Source organism: Actinia tenebrosa, unplaced genomic scaffold, assembly GCF_029948245.1.
Source record: "Actinia tenebrosa isolate PJP-AT-01 unplaced genomic scaffold, QUT_ActTen_1.0 PGA_scaffold1__47_contigs__length_23844297, whole genome shotgun sequence".
NCBI classification, from domain to species: domain Eukaryota; kingdom Metazoa; phylum Cnidaria; class Anthozoa; order Actiniaria; family Actiniidae; genus Actinia; species Actinia tenebrosa.
The window spans coordinates 12,498,764-12,518,230 of record NW_028292578.1 but is presented as its reverse complement, the minus strand read 5'-3'; the positions used below and the strand labels follow the sequence as shown (position 1 = coordinate 12,518,230).

General features: G+C 36.2%; 1 protein-coding gene across 2 annotated transcripts; it reads left to right on the top strand.

Moving 5' to 3' along the window:
* The first annotated feature begins 80 nt into the window (after window positions 1-80).
* Window positions 81-19,447, top strand: LOC116304253 (uncharacterized). Of its 2 annotated transcripts, XM_031713962.2 has the most exons (17): window positions 81-405; window positions 3,014-3,118; window positions 4,105-4,908; window positions 5,579-5,831; window positions 9,313-9,461; window positions 10,170-10,233; window positions 10,808-10,959; window positions 11,248-11,321; window positions 12,510-12,584; window positions 13,180-13,951; window positions 14,290-14,330; window positions 14,736-14,969; window positions 15,506-15,545; window positions 15,631-15,698; window positions 16,068-16,180; window positions 16,937-17,042; window positions 17,665-19,447. In XM_031713962.2, the coding sequence occupies exons 2-17, from the start codon at window positions 3,019-3,021 to the stop codon at window positions 17,728-17,730; spliced, it is 3,111 nt and encodes a 1,036-aa protein (XP_031569822.2). In that variant the 5' UTR covers window positions 81-405; window positions 3,014-3,018; the 3' UTR covers window positions 17,731-19,447. The 2 variants fall into 2 exon arrangements, with proteins under 2 accessions (XP_031569822.2, XP_031569823.2); XM_031713963.2 differs by lacking the exon at window positions 12,510-12,584.
* Window positions 19,448-19,467: the final 20 nt, after the last annotated feature.

Below are 19,467 nucleotides of genomic sequence, written 5' to 3'. Positions count from 1 at the left end.
GGTTCCGGGGGGTTTATTCGGCCGAGTCCTCTGTACGGAAATGCGGGCAGTGAGATCGATGTTCATGATGATAAGACCACGTGACTATACCATCAACATGGCTGCCTGGTTGAGCCAAGATGGGAGCTACGTGCACCAAAAATCGTAAAATTTACCTCCAAAATGCAGGAAAACCAGGATGAAAATCTCCAAGCACCTCTCGTAGGATATTGAACTTTGAAATGGTACAAATTACACCGCGTTTTGTTTGTAATTTCAAGATTTTAGCGAGTGAGAATAACTGACTGAAGCTTGAAGTCAGCTCTGACCACAACTTGGCTCGAGAAGAGCTGGTCATTTTGGGTTTTCGGGGAATTCTTTTCGACCGAAAAAGACTCTAAAGATATCCCTTTTGTTCTGTTAAAGGTAAGGAATACAGCTTGAAATTCTAGACTTTTAGGAGTGAGTTTGAGCTAGCGTAGGAGATGCAGTGAGTTATGCTTCAAGTTGCACTTTCTGCTGAGGGGATTTTTTAAACTCAAAAACACCTACGCTTTTTTCAGTGTGACTTTTATCCTCCATCCTCTCAAACTTCCTCCTTTTAATTTCCACTCCTATAAAAGGCCTTTTTGGTCTTTACCTCGCAGATAGACAGCCAAAATTTTACTACTAAACTACATTATTTGGAAGACATTTAAAAAAGACTTCCTTTCCTGTCATCACTTTTTCTTTAAGCATGGTTATTTTATTTTTTGTTTTATTTATTTTGACTTATGTTATTCCAAAGTAATTATCTTAAGCATTTTCTAACATTTACTTATAAAATACTTGCTCTGAATCCTTGAGAAAATCTTATCATGTATTGTAATCAAACAAAATAAAACGAAAAGTACGTAGAGAAATGAAAACGTTATGAGAGCTGATCGTAAAAGATTGTTTTTGTTCACGGTTTTTACATAATAACCAAAACTTATAATTAGAAATAATTCTGATCATTGTCGTGATGTTAAATCTCTTTTAAAGCACATTCTTTTTTCATGGGATTTCAAACCAACAGTATACGAATCTTCAAGTAACTTGATTTATTTACTCTTCTTAGATTAACATCAGTTCCAATTTTTTCCCTGAATTTGGTCGTCTGGAATTACTAATGAATTTAAAATTGAAATTGAAAGTGTGAAAATTAACTTCTAATGTGGACCTTATTTGCAACTCAATTTAATCAAAATCCTTCCTGACCGATTCTTTTGATATTTTTTTTGTTGGAATAAATTATTCTGTTGGGTAAATTATAGGCTATGATTTTAAAATGTCTGTGAAGCAATTTTTTTAAAAGTATATTTGCTTCTTGGGTAATAATTATGAAAGATGCAAATGGCGTTTCTTCAAGCTCAAAAAAAAATTTCTGAGAAAAATATTCTTGAAGAAACACAAATCGCATCTTTAATAGTGGCATTATTATATTTCATGTACGATCTATAGATATGCTTTTGTTCATATGAGGTACAAATGGTACAGTAGGATCTACGAAACATGAATTTTCTTTAGTTTGATACCTTATATATATTGTGCCATGGATCGGTTAATATTATGGATTTCCTATAAGTACTTTTATCGTGAATTTATTCTGTTTAGGAAGCCATAGGCTATCTTGAACAAAAACGTTTTTATTGTGAAATACTTGGAGTAAATCCAGTTTATATATTTAAATAGAAAATCTCAATAATCATATTTGTGACGGTATTTTTACAGCTACATGTATATTAGAATAAGCATATATTTAAATAAAACATCTCGATAATAATAATTATATTTGTGACAGTATTTTTACAGCTACATGTATATTAGAATAAGCAACTGTTCTCATATTTCTTACCATTTGTCATTTGCCATCAATGCATAAGAACAAACATAATTATATAATATACTTTAGCTTGAATAATCTTAAATTATCAAGGAATGTTATTTCAGACCATGTATCATTCCCTTGAGTATTATTATTTTTATTTACCCGCAATACACGAGAAGAAGTTCACATTATATAATATATATAATCTTGAAGAATCTTTTCATTATCAAGGGAAAGTTATTTCAGACCATGTATCATTCCCTTGAGTATTATTATTTTTATTTACCCGCAATACATGAGAGGAAGTCCACATCATATAAATATAGCTTGAAGAATCTTTTCATTATTAAGGGAATGACATCTCAGACCATGCATCATTCCCTTGAGTATTATTTTATTTAATTAAAATTTGGCTAATTTGGTCTGAAATGGAAAACGAGTGAGGAGGTGGATTCTTCCCACAACAGAGTATACATACATTCCTGTGGATATTAATCATATGGTTTAAAAGCATTGATCAGTATCAAGCTCTCTACCCTCAGGGCAAAGTATGATTGAGTAGAACTTTGCACACACTTCCATTAGTTTTTACTTTCTATTATTGCACTAAGATAAGTTAAGGAACCAGTCAGACTGTCATAATATCAAATTAACTAAAACATTTCATTGGATAAAATCTTAATAAATTTTAAGAAACCAGATTGTTAATTTCCCTTTTTAGATTCCATTTATTGCAGCTGAAGGCAATGTGGGATTAGTGTGGGGTGAGGAGGAATGGTCAATGCTGGAATAATAGATAGTATTGGGGGGAGGGGAGGGAGAGGGGTAATAGTGGAGTTGTTGGTAATCAAGGTAGTGTCAGGGGAGGGGTGGTCATTAATGGTGCAGTTATGAGGAGTCGGGGGAGTCAGGGGGGGGGTAATAGTGGAGTTGTTGGTAGTCAGTGTAGTGTGGGGAAGGGGTGGTCATTAATGGTGGAGTTATGGGTAGTCAGGGGGAGGAGGGGTAATAGTGGAGTTGTGGGTAGTCAAGGTAGTCAAAAGAAAACTCAAAGAAATGATGATATTTTCAGAATAATCAGAATAAGAAAACAAGCAAATCCTAGATTCAAAGCTAATGGCACATGCACTGGAGTTTAAAGAGATGTCAATTGTGTTATGAACTTAATTGTTTTTTATTTATAAGGCATAATGTCAAGAAAACACAGTACACTATTAAAGGAAGAAATAGATGATGAAGTGGAGGGATCAGGTGGAGACAAGAAGAAAAGAGAGAAAGAGAAAGAAGGAGGTAAAACAGAAACAAAAATCTTTTAAATTTATCAAATAATGTTAATAATGATAAGTAATAGTAATAATTTATTCAAAAATACTTTCAAATAACAGCAATGATATTAATAATAAAACAATAAAAAAGAGATTATGAATATAAAATAACAAATATATGTACAAATTACTTAAAAAATAATAATGATAATAATAATAATAATGATAATAATAATAATAATAATGGCTTTTACTTAAACACAATAATAAATTAAAGCATTGCTGATGTGGTCGTGTATCTACAACTATAAAGAAACATAAAGTGTTTATTTTAAGAATCCCAACTGGCATGGATGCACACTAGTTAGCTATTTACAAGCATGGTTGAGAAACTGAATCTGAACTAATCAGGAATCAGGTCAAATACAGTCTCAGCTAGTGGCCACAGCGGGACTCAAACCTGCTGCACCACTGGATTGTGAGACTGACGCTATGACCATTCAACCATGTGCCTCCTCAAAGAGTTTTTGCAGAGGGAGTAAAACTGTAGAACCTGGAGGAATGCAATTGAATGAAAAGGGAAATCTTAACAAATTCTGCTTACGTGATGTCAAAATCAGGAATAAATTCTTATTTATAATATAATATTAATTTCTAATATATTAATCAAACCTGAAACCCTCAGGGCTCTCTGATTTTCTTAACAAATTCTGCTCACATGATATCAAAAACAAGAATAAATTCTTATTTCTAATATAATATTAATTTCTAATATATTAATCGAACCTGAAACCCCCAGGGCTCTCTGATTTTCTTAACAAATTCTGCTCACGTGATGTCAAAATCAGGAATAAATTCTTATTTATAATATAACATTATTTTCTAATATATTAATCGAACCTGAAACCCCCAGGGCTCACTGATTTTCTTTCCACTGGAAACATCATTATGTTCCTATTTTATCTTTGTAGCTTTTGTCACTGACTTGTTCTTTCATTTTCGTTTTTATAGTAGAAAAGAAGAAGAAATCTCACAAGAAAGGAGGGGTGGAAAGAAGTGAAGGATATTACAATGACGTCATGTCAACAAAGCAAAATACTGCCATCAGTACCGCTGCAGTTAATCCAAGTGCAGAAATGGTAACATCACCAGTACATACTCAACCCTCGGCAGTCATCCCCCCACCATTACAACCACCCCCTCAGTCTCATCAAAGTCACCGACATCATGTAGCACAACAGAATTACAATGTCGCTGTATCACAGATCTCACCTAATGCGCAAGCATATGCTGTGCAAGGCGTCCAAGGACAGGTTGGTGTGCAACAGATACCTGGAGTACAACAAAAACAAGGTGTGCCAGGACAGGTCGGGGTACAACAGATACCAGGAGTACAACAAATACATAACCAGCAAGTTGCTGCAGGACACTGGCAGCAGCAGGCCGCACCTCAAAGAATTCTACCCCCGCCTAGCACACAGCATGTTCAAATTTTGCAACAACCATTCCAGCAAATACAGTCCCCCCAGCAACCCCACCCCCAGGTCCAATTTACACCCCAAGTGCAACAAGTTCAGTACCATCCCCAACCCCCACAGCAAGGGTATTACTCTGTAGTACAGTACCCCCATGGGGTGGCAAGGGGTCCCAATCAAGTGCCTGGACAAGTAGTTCCATACCAAACACATCCTATTGCCGTACATCCTGGAATGGTTGCTGATGACCAGGGTAATGTCTGGACACCTACTGCTCCTCAGAGCCCTACCAATCAGGGACAGATACAACATGAGGGAACCTGGCCACAACATCCCGAAGGTGAGATCAATGGAAGGGGAAGCATGGGTGGCATAGCGGTGAAAGCACTCACCTCTCACCAATGCGACCTGGGTTTGAGTCCCGACGAGCTCGGTATTGTATGTGAGTTGAGTTGTTTGTTGGTTCTCTCCTGTGCTTCGAGGGTTTTCCAGGTTCTCTGTCCTGCTTTCCTCTCTTCGCAAAAATCAATTTCTAAATTCCAGTTATGGAATCCAGTGGAAGAAGAGCCCCTCTGTGGAATCCACTGTTAATCCCATTATTATTATTACATAATATCCATAATTATTTATTAGAAATAACGTGTGTTGATTGGCTGCCTACTGTTTGGGAGTTGAGGGTGGTGTACAGTTGTGCACTCGCATCTCACCTCTGGGTCTTGGGTTTGATTCTTGGACTCAGCATCTCCCTCGGATTTTCCCATTCTTCCTCTGTGGAACTTATCACACTTGGCAATGCCTTCCTTTCACTACTAGAGCGGCCAAAAGTGGCCAGCAGAAAGCCCCTTTTGTGGCTTGGGTTACCTTTGGAGTAAAAATATGGGGGGAAATGGAATTTGATTATTGAAAATTCTGAGAATTTTATTTTTCCAGGAAAGTGGAAAGACTGATAAAGCAGTCTGAATACATGCACTCGTGAAGTAGTAAATACCCTTTTACATTGGTTTTTCCAGGAAATTGGGCAGGACAACCACCTGGTACTGCTGATCCCAACTGGCGCCCAGGAATGGTCCCAGCACAGGATCAACAAAGAGAAGGAAACTGGGCGGCATTTGACGGCAGCCCTCCATTTGAAACCAAAGCTCAATTAACCAATAGAAAAGAAATAACATGGAAAGAAAGTCCTGACAACAGCTCAAGTGATGAAGAAATTGAGCGCAGTAGTTCACCAGAGCTGGCTGGCGAGGAGGGGGAAGGTCTTTTGAGGTAAGCTGCATTATAACTACTATTTAAAGCAGATTTCACTTACAAATACACACATATACAAATACATTCTGCTTGGTTTGTACAGGTCTTACAGCTCAACTTCTGTAACCAGGGCAACTTAGACAAGAGAACCACTTGAAATCTAGAATGAAAACAATATTATTATTATAACTTTGGGTTGTCCAGCTAATCAAAACATAGACTGCAGGAGAATGGTTATTTGACCGGCTGACGTTATTTGAAATGACTAGATAGCCTTCATTTTCTTGTGGGAATAAAAAGATATCTTTAGCGGCAATTTGTTTCTCCTGGTCTCTGCTTGGCACAACTACCAAAAGTTGGAATGTACTGTTTTCATTTTACAATTCAATAACAGCGCACTGATTCTAAAAATAGCTTAAAGATTCGGACAAACATAGCATTCTGTTTAACCGCTACGAGGATTATACGAACCGATTTTATTATTTTTACTTAAAGATACAATAATAACCCATGTAAGCTAAGATCAAGTGCGATCAGCTGTGAAAATTATCTGCTGAAAGTAAACTTGTAAGTTTGTTTGTCCGAATTTCGCCTTTGTCTTCGTTTTTATGACGTCATGACTGCACTGTGCTATTGGTTCTGGCTGTTTAGGTTGCCCTGGTTATATTGGTCACACTTTAAAGGAACCAATGTTTGTCTGGGAGTAGTAAAGTGACCTCTTATCTCCTTCAACAACAATTTTTGGAAGAATTTAACGTAGAACTCTCTTACTGTATTCGTTATTCTGTTATGAATATTTGTTAATTATTGTAATTTGTCATTTTTTTCATGTATATCCACGTCATATGATAGCTTTTTCTCTATTAATTTATTGTACTTTAACATAATGTAATGTTTTTGCTTTGTAAAGATGAGCCTGCCCTGACTAGCTGTGCTATTTGCGGGTTCATGTATTCTATCATATATTGTATTAAATTTTATGAAATAAACTTAAACTGAAACTGAAACTTAACTTGGAAATATTACCAGTACGTGAGTGGAGTTTGTTAAGTTTCTAACTTGATTCAAGGATATTAACCATAAGTTGTTTCTAGGTTTGATGTATGATTTAGCCATGCTTGACTTAGATAAGCTTAGAAAACATTTCATAATTGTTCAATAAAATATAAGAATATTAAGTAAGTTTAAAACATACTTGTACTGTACCGAAAATTATAAATCTAATCGTCTGGGTGTCATTTTGCTTCAAAAATATGTAGTCATTCAAAAGTTACACTGAGTATATGATTCACAAAATTTTATATATATAGTTTTTATTTTTCCTTTGCACATATCAGCTAAAGAATAGTCAGAAAAAGATTAATTTTTAAATTCTCTGTACAAAAAGAAAAATATTGCGTTACACATGAATTATTTATTACTTGTTATGTTAATATTTTGATACCTGTCATTGGTCAGTATAATTGTTTTTAGTACAAAGACAATAAGAGAACCATAGAATGTTCTTTGTTTTTCTGGAGTAAAATTACCATATGATTCACTGTATTCAACAACCATCAGCTCTTCAAAAAATAGTATCCTAGATTTCTAGACCTGCTGGATGGAGAACAAGGATTGTATTCTTCAGGATTTCTTAAGGTTCATTCATAAGATTTGTCATGTAGTTTCAGAATTAAGTGTGAATCCATTCAAGCTGGATATTATTTTTTGGCACAATCAATGGACATTTGTAAATCTTTACAACACCATCCGGATGAAACTGTTGGAATAGAATGTATCATGCCTCGTTCAATGTGAGAACATAATCTTATGCTAACTTTTTTTTTTTAAATAGTTTTAATTACAACTCTGCAACATATTCAAGCTGGGTTTATAAGTTGTACGATTTGCATGGGTAAATCAGACGCTTCGACTTTTAAAAGAATACCATTATGTCTCATTCAACATGAGAACTTTTCTCAGATTTTTTGATATATACTTTCCATACTATACAGTATAAAAATGTTAAATGACATTTTTTCTATCAGTAATACTCAAAATATTTTTCCTAATATTTCCTAAAGACTAATATTTTTTAATACTATTTTTCGTTAGAAAACGAATAACCAAAGATTCTGTTAACTAAACTAAGCTTATTTCTGAATATTTATGTAGATCTTTCTTCATGATATTGTCAGAGAGTTGGACCTGTTAATAAATAATCTTACTGAATGATCTCTTAACTAAGTTTATTTCTGAAGATTTATGTAGATCTTTCTTCATGATATTGTCAGATAGTTGGACTGTTAATAAATAATCTTACAGAATGATCTCTAACTAAGTTTATTTCTAAATATTTAGGTCATTCTCTCTTCATGATATTGTCAGATAGTTGGACCTGTTAACAAATATTCATACAGAATAATCTCTTGAAAATATATTTTTATTATTGTTTGTAATCTGATGTTGAAATCAAAATGAATTGTAGAATTTTTACTCACTTGTTTAACAAATGTTTATTTTGATTTAATTCTTGAGTGACTTACAGTTGTTTTAACTGTACATAGAAAATTTTTATCGAAACTTTGCAGTTTGCAGGCTTTTTCTTTTTGTGCTTTGGTCGTTTTTGCTGTCTATAAAACATACCAAGTCACAGGGAAGTGAGCCATGTTGACATATGCATCGTTACTGCGCATGAGCAGAGTATTGTTTGCAGTGAAATGGCTTTGCATGATAATGCGCATGAGCAGAATATTATTTGTAGGTAGTAATTTGCCGTTACTGCTGTCTATCAAACATACCAAGTCACAGGGAAGTGAGCCGTGTTGACACATGCATCGTTACTGCGCATGAGCAGAGTATTGTTTGCAGCAAAGCGGCTTTGCATCGTAATGCGCATGAGCAGAATATTATTTGTAGATAGTAATTTGCCATTACTGTGTCTCGGCCAATCAAAATGACAGAAAAAATATTTTGAATGATGATGCAAATTTATTATTATTATTATTATTATTATTATTATATATACTTTCTTATTGCCATTAAATTGTAGTAAATAAATAAATGACTGTAGTTATAATTCTAGAGCTTTATCTTTGACTTGCTTTACTGATAACTTACTTATTATGCATTTTACTCACTTCTAATTGACCGAAAGCCTTCAGGCAATCCCTAATAAATGTACCATGTGAACTGGATATGATAAATGCATTATGTGCATAAACACCTACTGATTATTTATTCATCATGTCATGTTCACTCAAGGCTACTGCAGAGATAGTCTACTACGCAGGCACTATTAGTTTCCTCACACAATGCTCTACTGCAGAGATTGAAATATGTTTGCTATTTTTATGTCATGTTCACTCAAGGTCACTGCAGAGATTGAAGTATGTTGAGATATATTTTTCAATTCTTTATATTCCTTAATAATAAGTGTACTGCTTCAGCAGATAACAGTCTTGATAATTTACAATATAATGCTCAACCTCATTCAATAATTATTGTTTAATATTTCCAGAGCTCCTTCTCTGACAAGCTTCGCAGAAAGCACCAGTAGTATCGAGGAAGAAGGTGAAGACAACCCTTGGAAGATACAACTAGAACAACAGGAATACTACACTAAACAATTCAAAAGATTGCAGCCTGATGACGGCGGTGTTATTAAAGGTATGATCTTGTTACTACGTTTTCATAAAAGCAAATCATGACTAGGTCAATGACCATGAGCGTAGCCAGGATTTTGCCCTAGGGGGGGGGGGGGGGGGGGACAAAACTCATTTTCAGAACATCTGTAAGTCAAGTGGGGAGAACCTACATAGCACTCAGTTGATGTAATGTATTCAGAAATTCTATTGTATTCTATTGTCATTCTATCTATTGTATTAGGTATGATTCATTGTATTTTTATGAACACGTTACATCAACTGCTTGCATAGGCTCTCCCAAGTCTTGTGGCCTTATCATGTGACTACTTAGATGTTTAGGTTTCTACAGAGTGTTTAGGTTTCTACATAGTGGGGGGGAGGGGGGGCAGGGCTCCCTTGGCCCACTGGCTAAGCCATTGGTAAGTGTGATGTCAGCAAAGCAAGAGGTCTGAAGGTCATAGACTAGTGAAAACAAACAAATGCATTGGTTGGAAGCTGAGGAGATGTACCGTGACAAGAGATGAATTTAAAAAATGGAGAGCTCCACAACTGAGAAAATTTCTCAAATATTGTGGGGCCATTATTTTATCGTCTTTGTTTTGTTTTGTTCCCCGGGCAACTTATGATGTCTAGTGATTCAAGATGGCCACCATATCCTCAAAGTACAGTATTCCATTGCTCTTCAAATAATCAGGTTTTTTTACTTTCATTTTCTTGATTTTTGATGCAGGTCCAAAGGCAAGAGATTTCTTTTTAAAATCCAATCTGCCTACAGAAACCCTTTCAAAGATTTGGTAAGACAAGATCTTTATATTCCTCTAAATAGACTAGCAAGACAGTACTTATTTTAGTATACAATACCTGTGGTATTTAAGTGATTACATACAATATGAGAGGCAAATTTGAATGGGCATTAACAAGGGTTACCCAGATGCGACCCATTGTAAAGCCTATATGGATATAGGTGAATATCATATATTGTATATTTAGTGACCATGAAAATGAGGGTATATAGGGGATACTTCAAAATATTTGGGGGGAAATATGTCCCCCCAAAAAATTGGAAATTAGCCATTCCAAGGTTGAGGCAAAAACTGGGTTGAGTTCGCATTGCAATGCATTTTGGGACTGTTTTACAGGACAATAAAGATGTCTTGAAAATAATAATGTCCCCAAAATAGCCCCACAATTTACTGCCTTGCCAACTTGACCAGCCAACTGCACCCAGTTTTTTTCTCCACACCTGAATGGGTAGTACTAATTGGGGGTTGGGGGATGTATTTTTTTCTATTTTCTTACCCCTACCCACCCCTCCCATCCTGTTAATTAATGAACAGTCCCTCATTAATGTGTTCTTTACCATAACAGGCACCTATCGGACATCAATAAAGATAATGCTCTAGACCTAAATGAATTCTGCATAGCCATGCACCTCGTGGTGGCCATAAGACATGGATTAGAATTACCATCAACATTACCAGATGTACTTTTATATCACAGATGCCAGGAAACAGCTAATGGTATGTCGTGAAATAAACGTATGATGGCTAGTGAAGTTTTAAAAACAATAATAATTACTGTCAAAAGCCTGGGGTGACGTCGCAGTCAATAATATACTGAAATTATAAACTCTTATGACTTAAAGTCACAACATTTTGAAAATGAAGAAATATTTCACCATTCAACTATTCACTTTATGTAGAATCAATACTGAAAGTATTGTATCAGGGGGTTAGGTGCACTGTAATTGACAAAGATTAGAATGAATGTTTTTTATTTCTTTATTATTTTTTTGTTTTTCCATGAAGATGATTTGTCTAGTGATAGAACTACACCATTACCAGAAAATGTTCGACAAGATAATATGGATACAGTACATGAGGTAGGAGATAATAACATCATCATCATCGTTATTATCATCATTATCATCATCATTATCCTCCTCCTCATCATCATCATTATCACCATTATCATCATCATCACCATCATCATCATTATCATCACCACTATCACCATCATCATCATCACCACCATCATTATCATCATCATTATTATTATCATCATTATACTATTTCATCACCACCATCATCATCATCATCACTTTTATCATCATCATTATTATTATCATTATTATCATCATTTGTTATATACTATATCATTGCCACCATCATCATCCTCATCATCACCACCACCATCATCATTATTATCATCATTATACTATATCATTGCCACCATCATCATCATCACTTTCACCATCTTTGATGTCTTCTCTTATCAACAAAATCATCTTCATTTGAGCACAATCTGACACTGCTGAAACCATTCTCTGTTATCATCAGCAGCAGCAGCATCACCAACCCTCATTATTATTACCACCACTACCACCAACATCATCACAAACCACTACCATCATCAACACCAACCCTCATCACGTCACCACCATCATCATAATCATCATCATCAACACCCACCATTACCCTCATCGTTACCAACACCACCAACATCATCAGCATCAGCATCATCACCACCAACATCATCATAATCACCATCAACACCAACCATCACCCTCATCGTTACCACCACCATCATCATAATCATCATCAACACCAACCATTACCCTCATCGTTACCACCACCACCAACAACACCAACATCATCAGTATCATCAATATCATCAGCATCATCATCATCATCAACACCAACACCACCACCAACAACAACAACACCAACATCATCATCATGAATATCATCAACATCATCATCATCACTATCATCACCAACACCACCACCACCAACATCATCATCAGCATCATCATCAACACCAACACCACCAACAACAACACCAACATCATCATCATGAATATCATCAGCATCATCATCATCATCACTATCATCACCAACACCACCAACACCATCATCAGCATCATCACCATATCTTTATAACTGTAAATCCTCACCAGTATCTTAACTACATGATGTTTAAATGCATGATTAAATATAACTACACTATTGCTAAGATAACTGCATGATTGTTTGCACTCAACTGCACTGTGTACTGCACTTTTCTCAAGGTTTCAAAGCCATGGGCACGATTTAGACCATCATCTTACTCTGATAGATCAAAGATTCTCAATCACATCTCTTTCGTAAGTCCATTCATACCATTGTTCTATACGTCTGTGTGTAATATCTGTTGGTCTGGTATACACTATAAGTAATATATCTAACACATCAAAGAGTGTTTCATCTGATTTCCGAAAACCGAGAAGTGAGTTGAAAAAAATTAGGTCAGTGAGTGAGTGAAATAAAAAAAAAGCGATGCCAATTGCCCTATTTCGCTATGACGTCACTGCTTGTTTATGTGGGGGATAGAATCGCCAAATCCAATAGAAAATTCAACAAAATTTGCTCCTTGCGAAACAGTTTAATCTAAAATGGCCTGGTTTTCAGATGTAATATGTGTTAATATGTACTAAAAAAATATTCTGAGAGTTTTCTGGCTATTCTATTTTGCTTCGTGGATTGATACGGGTTTTAGAACAATTTTCGGTGAATCTGCGTCGATTTGATCCCCTCCGACGATCATGATCCTTTGCGTTTAAACAATAGATTGTTTTGATGTGACGTCATAGTGAAATAGGGCAATACAGCTGTAGTTTCATTTTTTATTATTATTAATACTAGGAACCAATATCATGGCAGGGTTGAAATAATCATTGGATGTACTCATTCTTCTCGTAGGATCATTCTGTTAGTAAACCAATAACTTACAGAGACTCTAAAGAAGATACCGATGATGTTAGACCTCGCTCACTGTCAGACCCATCAATCAACGAGGACCAACCATCAGAAGTGTCTCGTAAAACCTCAATGCCGTCCTCTAATGTCTCCAAGCCTAATGCTGATGGCACACTCAGTCCTGGTCCTGGGCCTACAGTCAGTATTGAGAGGCCGAGAGCAGTAGCTAAGTTCAGCTTACTGGATGCTCAACCTGGACAGCTTCTGCCACCTCCGTCTGGAAAGTTTGGTGGCTGGACACAGTCAAAGCCCGACAGAAAAGATTCCTATTCTGGAGAGTCTGATGAGGATACAGATGAAGACTCTGAAGAAGCAGAAGAAGAATCAAGACCATTGTCACCCGGTCAGGCCATGCCAGGGCCAATGCCGGCTGTCCCTGAAGACAGTACCTCAGAGTCTCCTCGCACCCCACCCTCATCACCCCTACAAGGATCTCAAGTACCCAAACCAGTGTTCCCAGATTCTGCCCAAGTCACTCGGAGATTAAGCAAGAAAAGTAACGAGAGACCAAGGTCTGCTGGTGATTTAAATGACGTGAAGCCGCTGTCACCAAATGATAGTAGTGCTGGTTCAACACCCACTAATAGTAGTATTGGGTCTGACGGCAAGAAGGAACCACCCCCACCACCACCCCCTAGGAACAAAAAAGGTCATTCCAGGTCATCTTCATTGGATCTGAATAAACTGTTTGCTTCGAAAGGAAAAGAGAGTAGAGGTGAGATCAACGTTTTTGTTATATATACCAGTTATAGAATGCTTTAGAATGGTATACCATGGAATATACCACACATTTTCTAGTATAAACATGAGCGTTTAGGCGAGTGCGTATATAAAGAAAATACAGATGACAATTGAGATATTGCATGGTGTACCACGAGAAGTACACTGTTGAAAATGAAAATGCAAAGATTCAATGCCTGACGCATATTTATCAGAATCAGAATTCTTGAATTTCATTGGTTGATACTGATGATCCACAGGAACCCCAATTTGACTTTCTTGTGAATCGATGTTTATTGGTTTAAGCTTATAAGTCTTGTCTTCTTGTTTCAGCCAATACGATTGGATCTCCTAGCTCAAGTCATTCTAGCCAGGTAAAATAGATTGCTTTCAATGCTACTATGCCCTTGTATTAGCCATTCCGAGGTTGAGGGAAAACTGGGTCGAGTTAACATTGCAATGCATTGTGGGGCTGTCTTAGGGGACATATTTTCCAGATGATGTATGTGTTATACTTCATTTTCTCCTTTCTTACATTTATACTTTTAGGTTCTTAATCGCAGATTTAAATATAGATTTTAATTTAGATTTTCATAGATTTTATATTGTTGATCACCGGTTTATACCAGCCATTCTATCGTGTCCAGCTGATCGGTTTTTTAAAATCAGAATAAATAAAGATATTATTATTATTATTATTATTATTATTATTATTATTATTATTATTATTATCGTTGTTGTTGTTACTCTTATTATTATTATTATTTTATCATTCATAGCATAGTCAGAATAGCGATATAGCCATATCTTCCAAGACCCCGGAGCCAAAGAATGAAGAAGAAGATGGAGAAATCAAAAAGTCCAAAGAAGATGTCGCCAAGGAAGAGAATTTTGCAGATTTCAGTAACTTTGAAACATTGGTCAAAGCACAGAGTACTGTTGATGAGACCCAGATGAATGTACCGACTGGTGGACGTACTCATAGGCGCTCGCTTTCTCTTGATCAATGCCAGGTCTGTATTATTCGATTGAACGTTACGCCGTATCTCGGGGGAGGTTGGTGGCATTTAACAAAAGATTTCTTATTAGCATCCATTGTTAACGGCACCAAAATGTTTTTGTTTTTTGACTCTCTTGGGAATGCTTGCAACCCATCAATTGCTGGGTTTCAATCACCTGATAAAAGCCTTAAAGCCTAAGAATCTCATATCTGCTTCAAATGGTGATCAAACACTGGCCACCATGTGCTGTCATTAAGAAAGAATTCTAGTAAAAACTTGAGATGCCGCTCGTGAACATTCCCCACGGGATAGGAAATCACGTCAACCCAGCAATTAGCCATTCAGAGCTTGAGGAAAAACCTTGGTCGAGATAGCATTGCAGTACATTGCAGGGCTATTGCATGCTATTGCTCTTGTTTGTTCCTCCTGGTGATGTTGTTGATTTTGCTGCTGTTGTTGGTGTTTCTGTCGTTGTTTCTCCTAGTGTTGTAGTTTTCGTTGCTGCTGCTGCGTTGTCGCTGCTGTTTATACTTTCTAATTTTTTCCAGGATTATTTGCCAAAGGCCACAAAACCCAACAACAATGAAGGCATGTTTATCACTATATTCTTTATCAATTTTTTAAAATCACCCAACGCTTTTTTCTAACATCAAGTTTATTTTCTTTATTTCAGTTGTGACAAGAACAAATAACGGTCCTGCTAAAGTACAGGAAGCTCTACCTAGACCTGTACCTAAGCTGGTTGGTGCAAAATGTTTTCTTATTTTTTTGCTTTTCTTTCCTTTTCCTTCCTCGTTTGTTCATCTCTTTCCTTTCTCTTTCCTTTCTTTCATTCTTTTATCCGTCCGTCCTTCTTCTTTCCCTCCCTGTTCCTTTATTCCTTCCTTTCTTAATCCTTCTTTCGTTTCTTTCTGTGTTTCTTTTTACTTTTGTTCTTTCGTTCCATCATTCGGGGTTTTTTTTCTTGTTTTTTTTCGTTCCTTCGTTTCTTCCTTCTGTTTCTCTAGCTCTTTAGCTGCCCTAAACATTTTCCCTTCACTAATCATTAACTATCAAGCTGTGTTTCAAAAATCATTTGAAATAAGTGAAATGTAAACATCATGTTTGTAGAAGCCGCCTGGATCGCCTCCTGTAAAACTATTAAAGCTTCCTGATAGAACACCGAAGAAAGAAGGCTCCGAGGAGAGAAAACTTAAAACAGAGCCCCCCAAAGTTATTGTCAAGTAAGTCCAGTTGATTTGACAAAGTAATTTTGGACGCTAGTAAAGTAATTACGCACGCGTACAAAGTCATTGTGCACGTGTACAAAGTGATTGTGCACGTGCAAGAAGTGATTGTACACGTGAAGAAAGTGATTGTACACGAGTACAAAGTGATTGTACACGTGACCAAAGTGATCGTGCACGTGTACAAAGTCATTGTGCACGTGTACAAAGTGATTGTTTACGAGTACAAAGTGATTGTGCACGTGATTAAATTGATTGTACACGAGTACAAAGTGATTGTACACGTGACCAAAGTGATCGTGCACGTGTACAAAGTGATTGTTCACGAGTACAAAGTGATTGTGCACGTGTACAAAGTGATTGTTTACGAGTACAAAGTGATTGTACACGTGACCAAAGTGATCGTGCACGTGTACAAAGTGATTGTTCACGAGTACAAAGCGATTGTGCACGTGACCAAATTGATCGTACACGAGTACAAAGTGATTGTGCACGTGACCAAATTGATTGTGCACGTAACCAAATTGATTGTGCACGAGTACAAAGTGATCGTACACGTGACCAAAGTGATCGTGCACGTGTACAAAATGATTGTGAGAACAAAGCGACGGTGCTAAAAAAAACGTGAACGTAATTGGACACGTGAACAAAGTCATTGTGCGCGGGGACAAATTGATTACGCGCGAGAACAAAGTGATAATTGCGCTCGAACTCCCAGAATTTTGAATCCAATATCAACTTTTTCTTATGCAGACCGCTTACCAAAAAAGGAAAGCTGCAAAATAATATACGTGACTTAAAGGATAAAAACCATTTATTGTCAAGACTAAATAGCGAGCTACAACAAGAATGTAAAGAGGTGAGAACCAAACAAAAGTATCAATGTTTTATTGAATTCGGCGATAGCCGTCACGTCGTAAACACCGTGTTGGATTGTGTTTGGGTCACCAAAAAGGTCGGACATCGTTCTCGGATTCCCATACAAATTCACTGACTTTAAAGAGAAAATTTATATACAGACTTCTTTAGTTAGCTCTCTTAACAGCAGTAAGAAAAGCTTCAATCAAGTTAGAAAAATGATATTTTACTTGTATTTAGAGAACTAATTAAACAAACCAAGTAAATAGTTCATTTAAAGTCAGTTCATTTGTACGGAAATCCGAGAACAATGTCCGAACTTCTTGGTGACCGTAACACAATCCAACACAATTTATACCACGTGACGGCTGGCGCCGAAAAGCTGAATTCATTCAATTACGGTAGTAAAATTAAGAGATCTCTTTCCCTGATTTACGGAAGTTACCTTTGTTTACGTTTTTTCCCAATCTTGGACTCTTTTTGCTATCTCTTCTTATTCGCTTAACTTTGCTCTTTTCTCGTAGACTTGAATGAGGGTTATTTCGATATTTCTCTCAAAGCTCACTATTTTATTATATATATTTTTCATATTTCATCTAGTTCTGTTTTCATTATCATTTCAGGCTATGGAACAACGAATAAGCTTGGAGCTCAAACTAGAGCGTCTGAAGCCTTTCACTTCAAAGTAGAATATAACAAAAAACCTCGTGCGACACAGGGATCCCATCGGTGAAATACTATAATCACAATAACTATATTTTAGGGAGAGCCTCAGGGGAGAGCCTTTCCCTCCATAAACACACAGGGATCCCAAAAAGTGTTCAGTTCTGCTCATTCGACGTCCTGTGACGTATTTCCGGTTGAAAAGACTTAAAATGAAAAGCTACTAAAACAAATCTTAAAGTTCATTTCTATCCAGTAGAAATCAAATATACGAAAAACAAACACATTCTAGGTTAGAAAAGTCTAGAAAATAATGCTTGCATTTCAAGCTCAAAAGTCTCTTTTCAAATTATTCAAATTTTATTACAACTTGTGACGTATTTCCGGTTCCAGTTTCGTCATACGTTCACTAGATTTCGAATTTCATCACAATTGTGAATTTTCTCGCTTTCTGATTGGTCTAGAGCCGGGGAAATAGGAGGACATACCGATAAATTACGTCAGCAAATCACGCACGCGCTTGGAACCCCATTTTTCTTTTTTTCTTTTTTGTAGTAAAAAACCACCTCGGCTACGCCTGGTGAGTCCAAAACATTTTGACGGTCAGATGACAAAAATCGTGGTAAATAAGACCACGAAATAATTAATACCATGGAAAGCTGGAGGAAATTTGTTGGATTCTTTCCCCTGAATTCAACTGCATCTAAATAATATTTATGCTACTAGTCAATCAAACGGAGATAAAATAATCGTATTTCAAATGCTCGAGTAAGCCCGGAAGCGGAAGTGATCTATGCAAATCACGTCAACATGTTATAGAAATTCGAACGAAAAAACACTTTCGGGTCCAAATTAATAATTACTTCTACAGACATTTTTCGGCGTTTTTTCTTCAAAGTAGGACTTTCTGTTCATATATCTAATCAATAAAGGTAGAGAATAAATCCTGGGAATAAGTTGTGGCAAGATTTTAGCGATTTTTTGTGTGATTGGAACTGGAAATACGTCACAATTTAAAAGTTCATGCAACAAGTTGGTTAGCATTTTCCACTTGGAATCATATCAAACTTTCATAATATATTATGATTAATTTCATTTTAACGTTATTGGTATCAAAAAATGTTCTTCGTTTGCGGCAAACAGGAAAAATGAGAGATGCGGTACGTTGACTCTTAAATGGCTTCCTCTCTGAACCAATCAGAAACAAACCACATTATTCAGGGAAGCCATTTAAGTTCGTATTATACGGTGACTTTTTAATGGCTTGGGCTTCCCATCTGAACCAGTCATAAAGCACAAAAAACATGCATCGTCCAATCACAGCTTTAAATTTTGGAATCCATTTAAATGTCACGATGCTATGCGTCCACGCTACACAAAACGTGCTCCAATCAAAATCAATTTCGCACTCGGACCCTAATCATTAGCCAAATCCTACGATTTTCAGTGTAATGAGTAGGATCTGAGTACGAGAATAAAATTGAACTAGTGTTTAGTCCTTTGCGCTTTGCTGCATGGAGAGTTACTGGTACCCAGCAGACTAAGAATTTTTTATATAAAGAAATTAAAGACTATTATATGGTGCTCTTTATTTTTCATCGAGTTATCGGTTAAAAATCTCCTTTTACACGCTTGTTGTGCGCGCCTTGATTTGATTTGCATCACATTTTTTATTATAATTATAAATACATAGACAAAATTATAAAATATACAGAATAGGATAATTAAAGGATGAGAAGTTTATTGCTTATGGTACTTTAAAG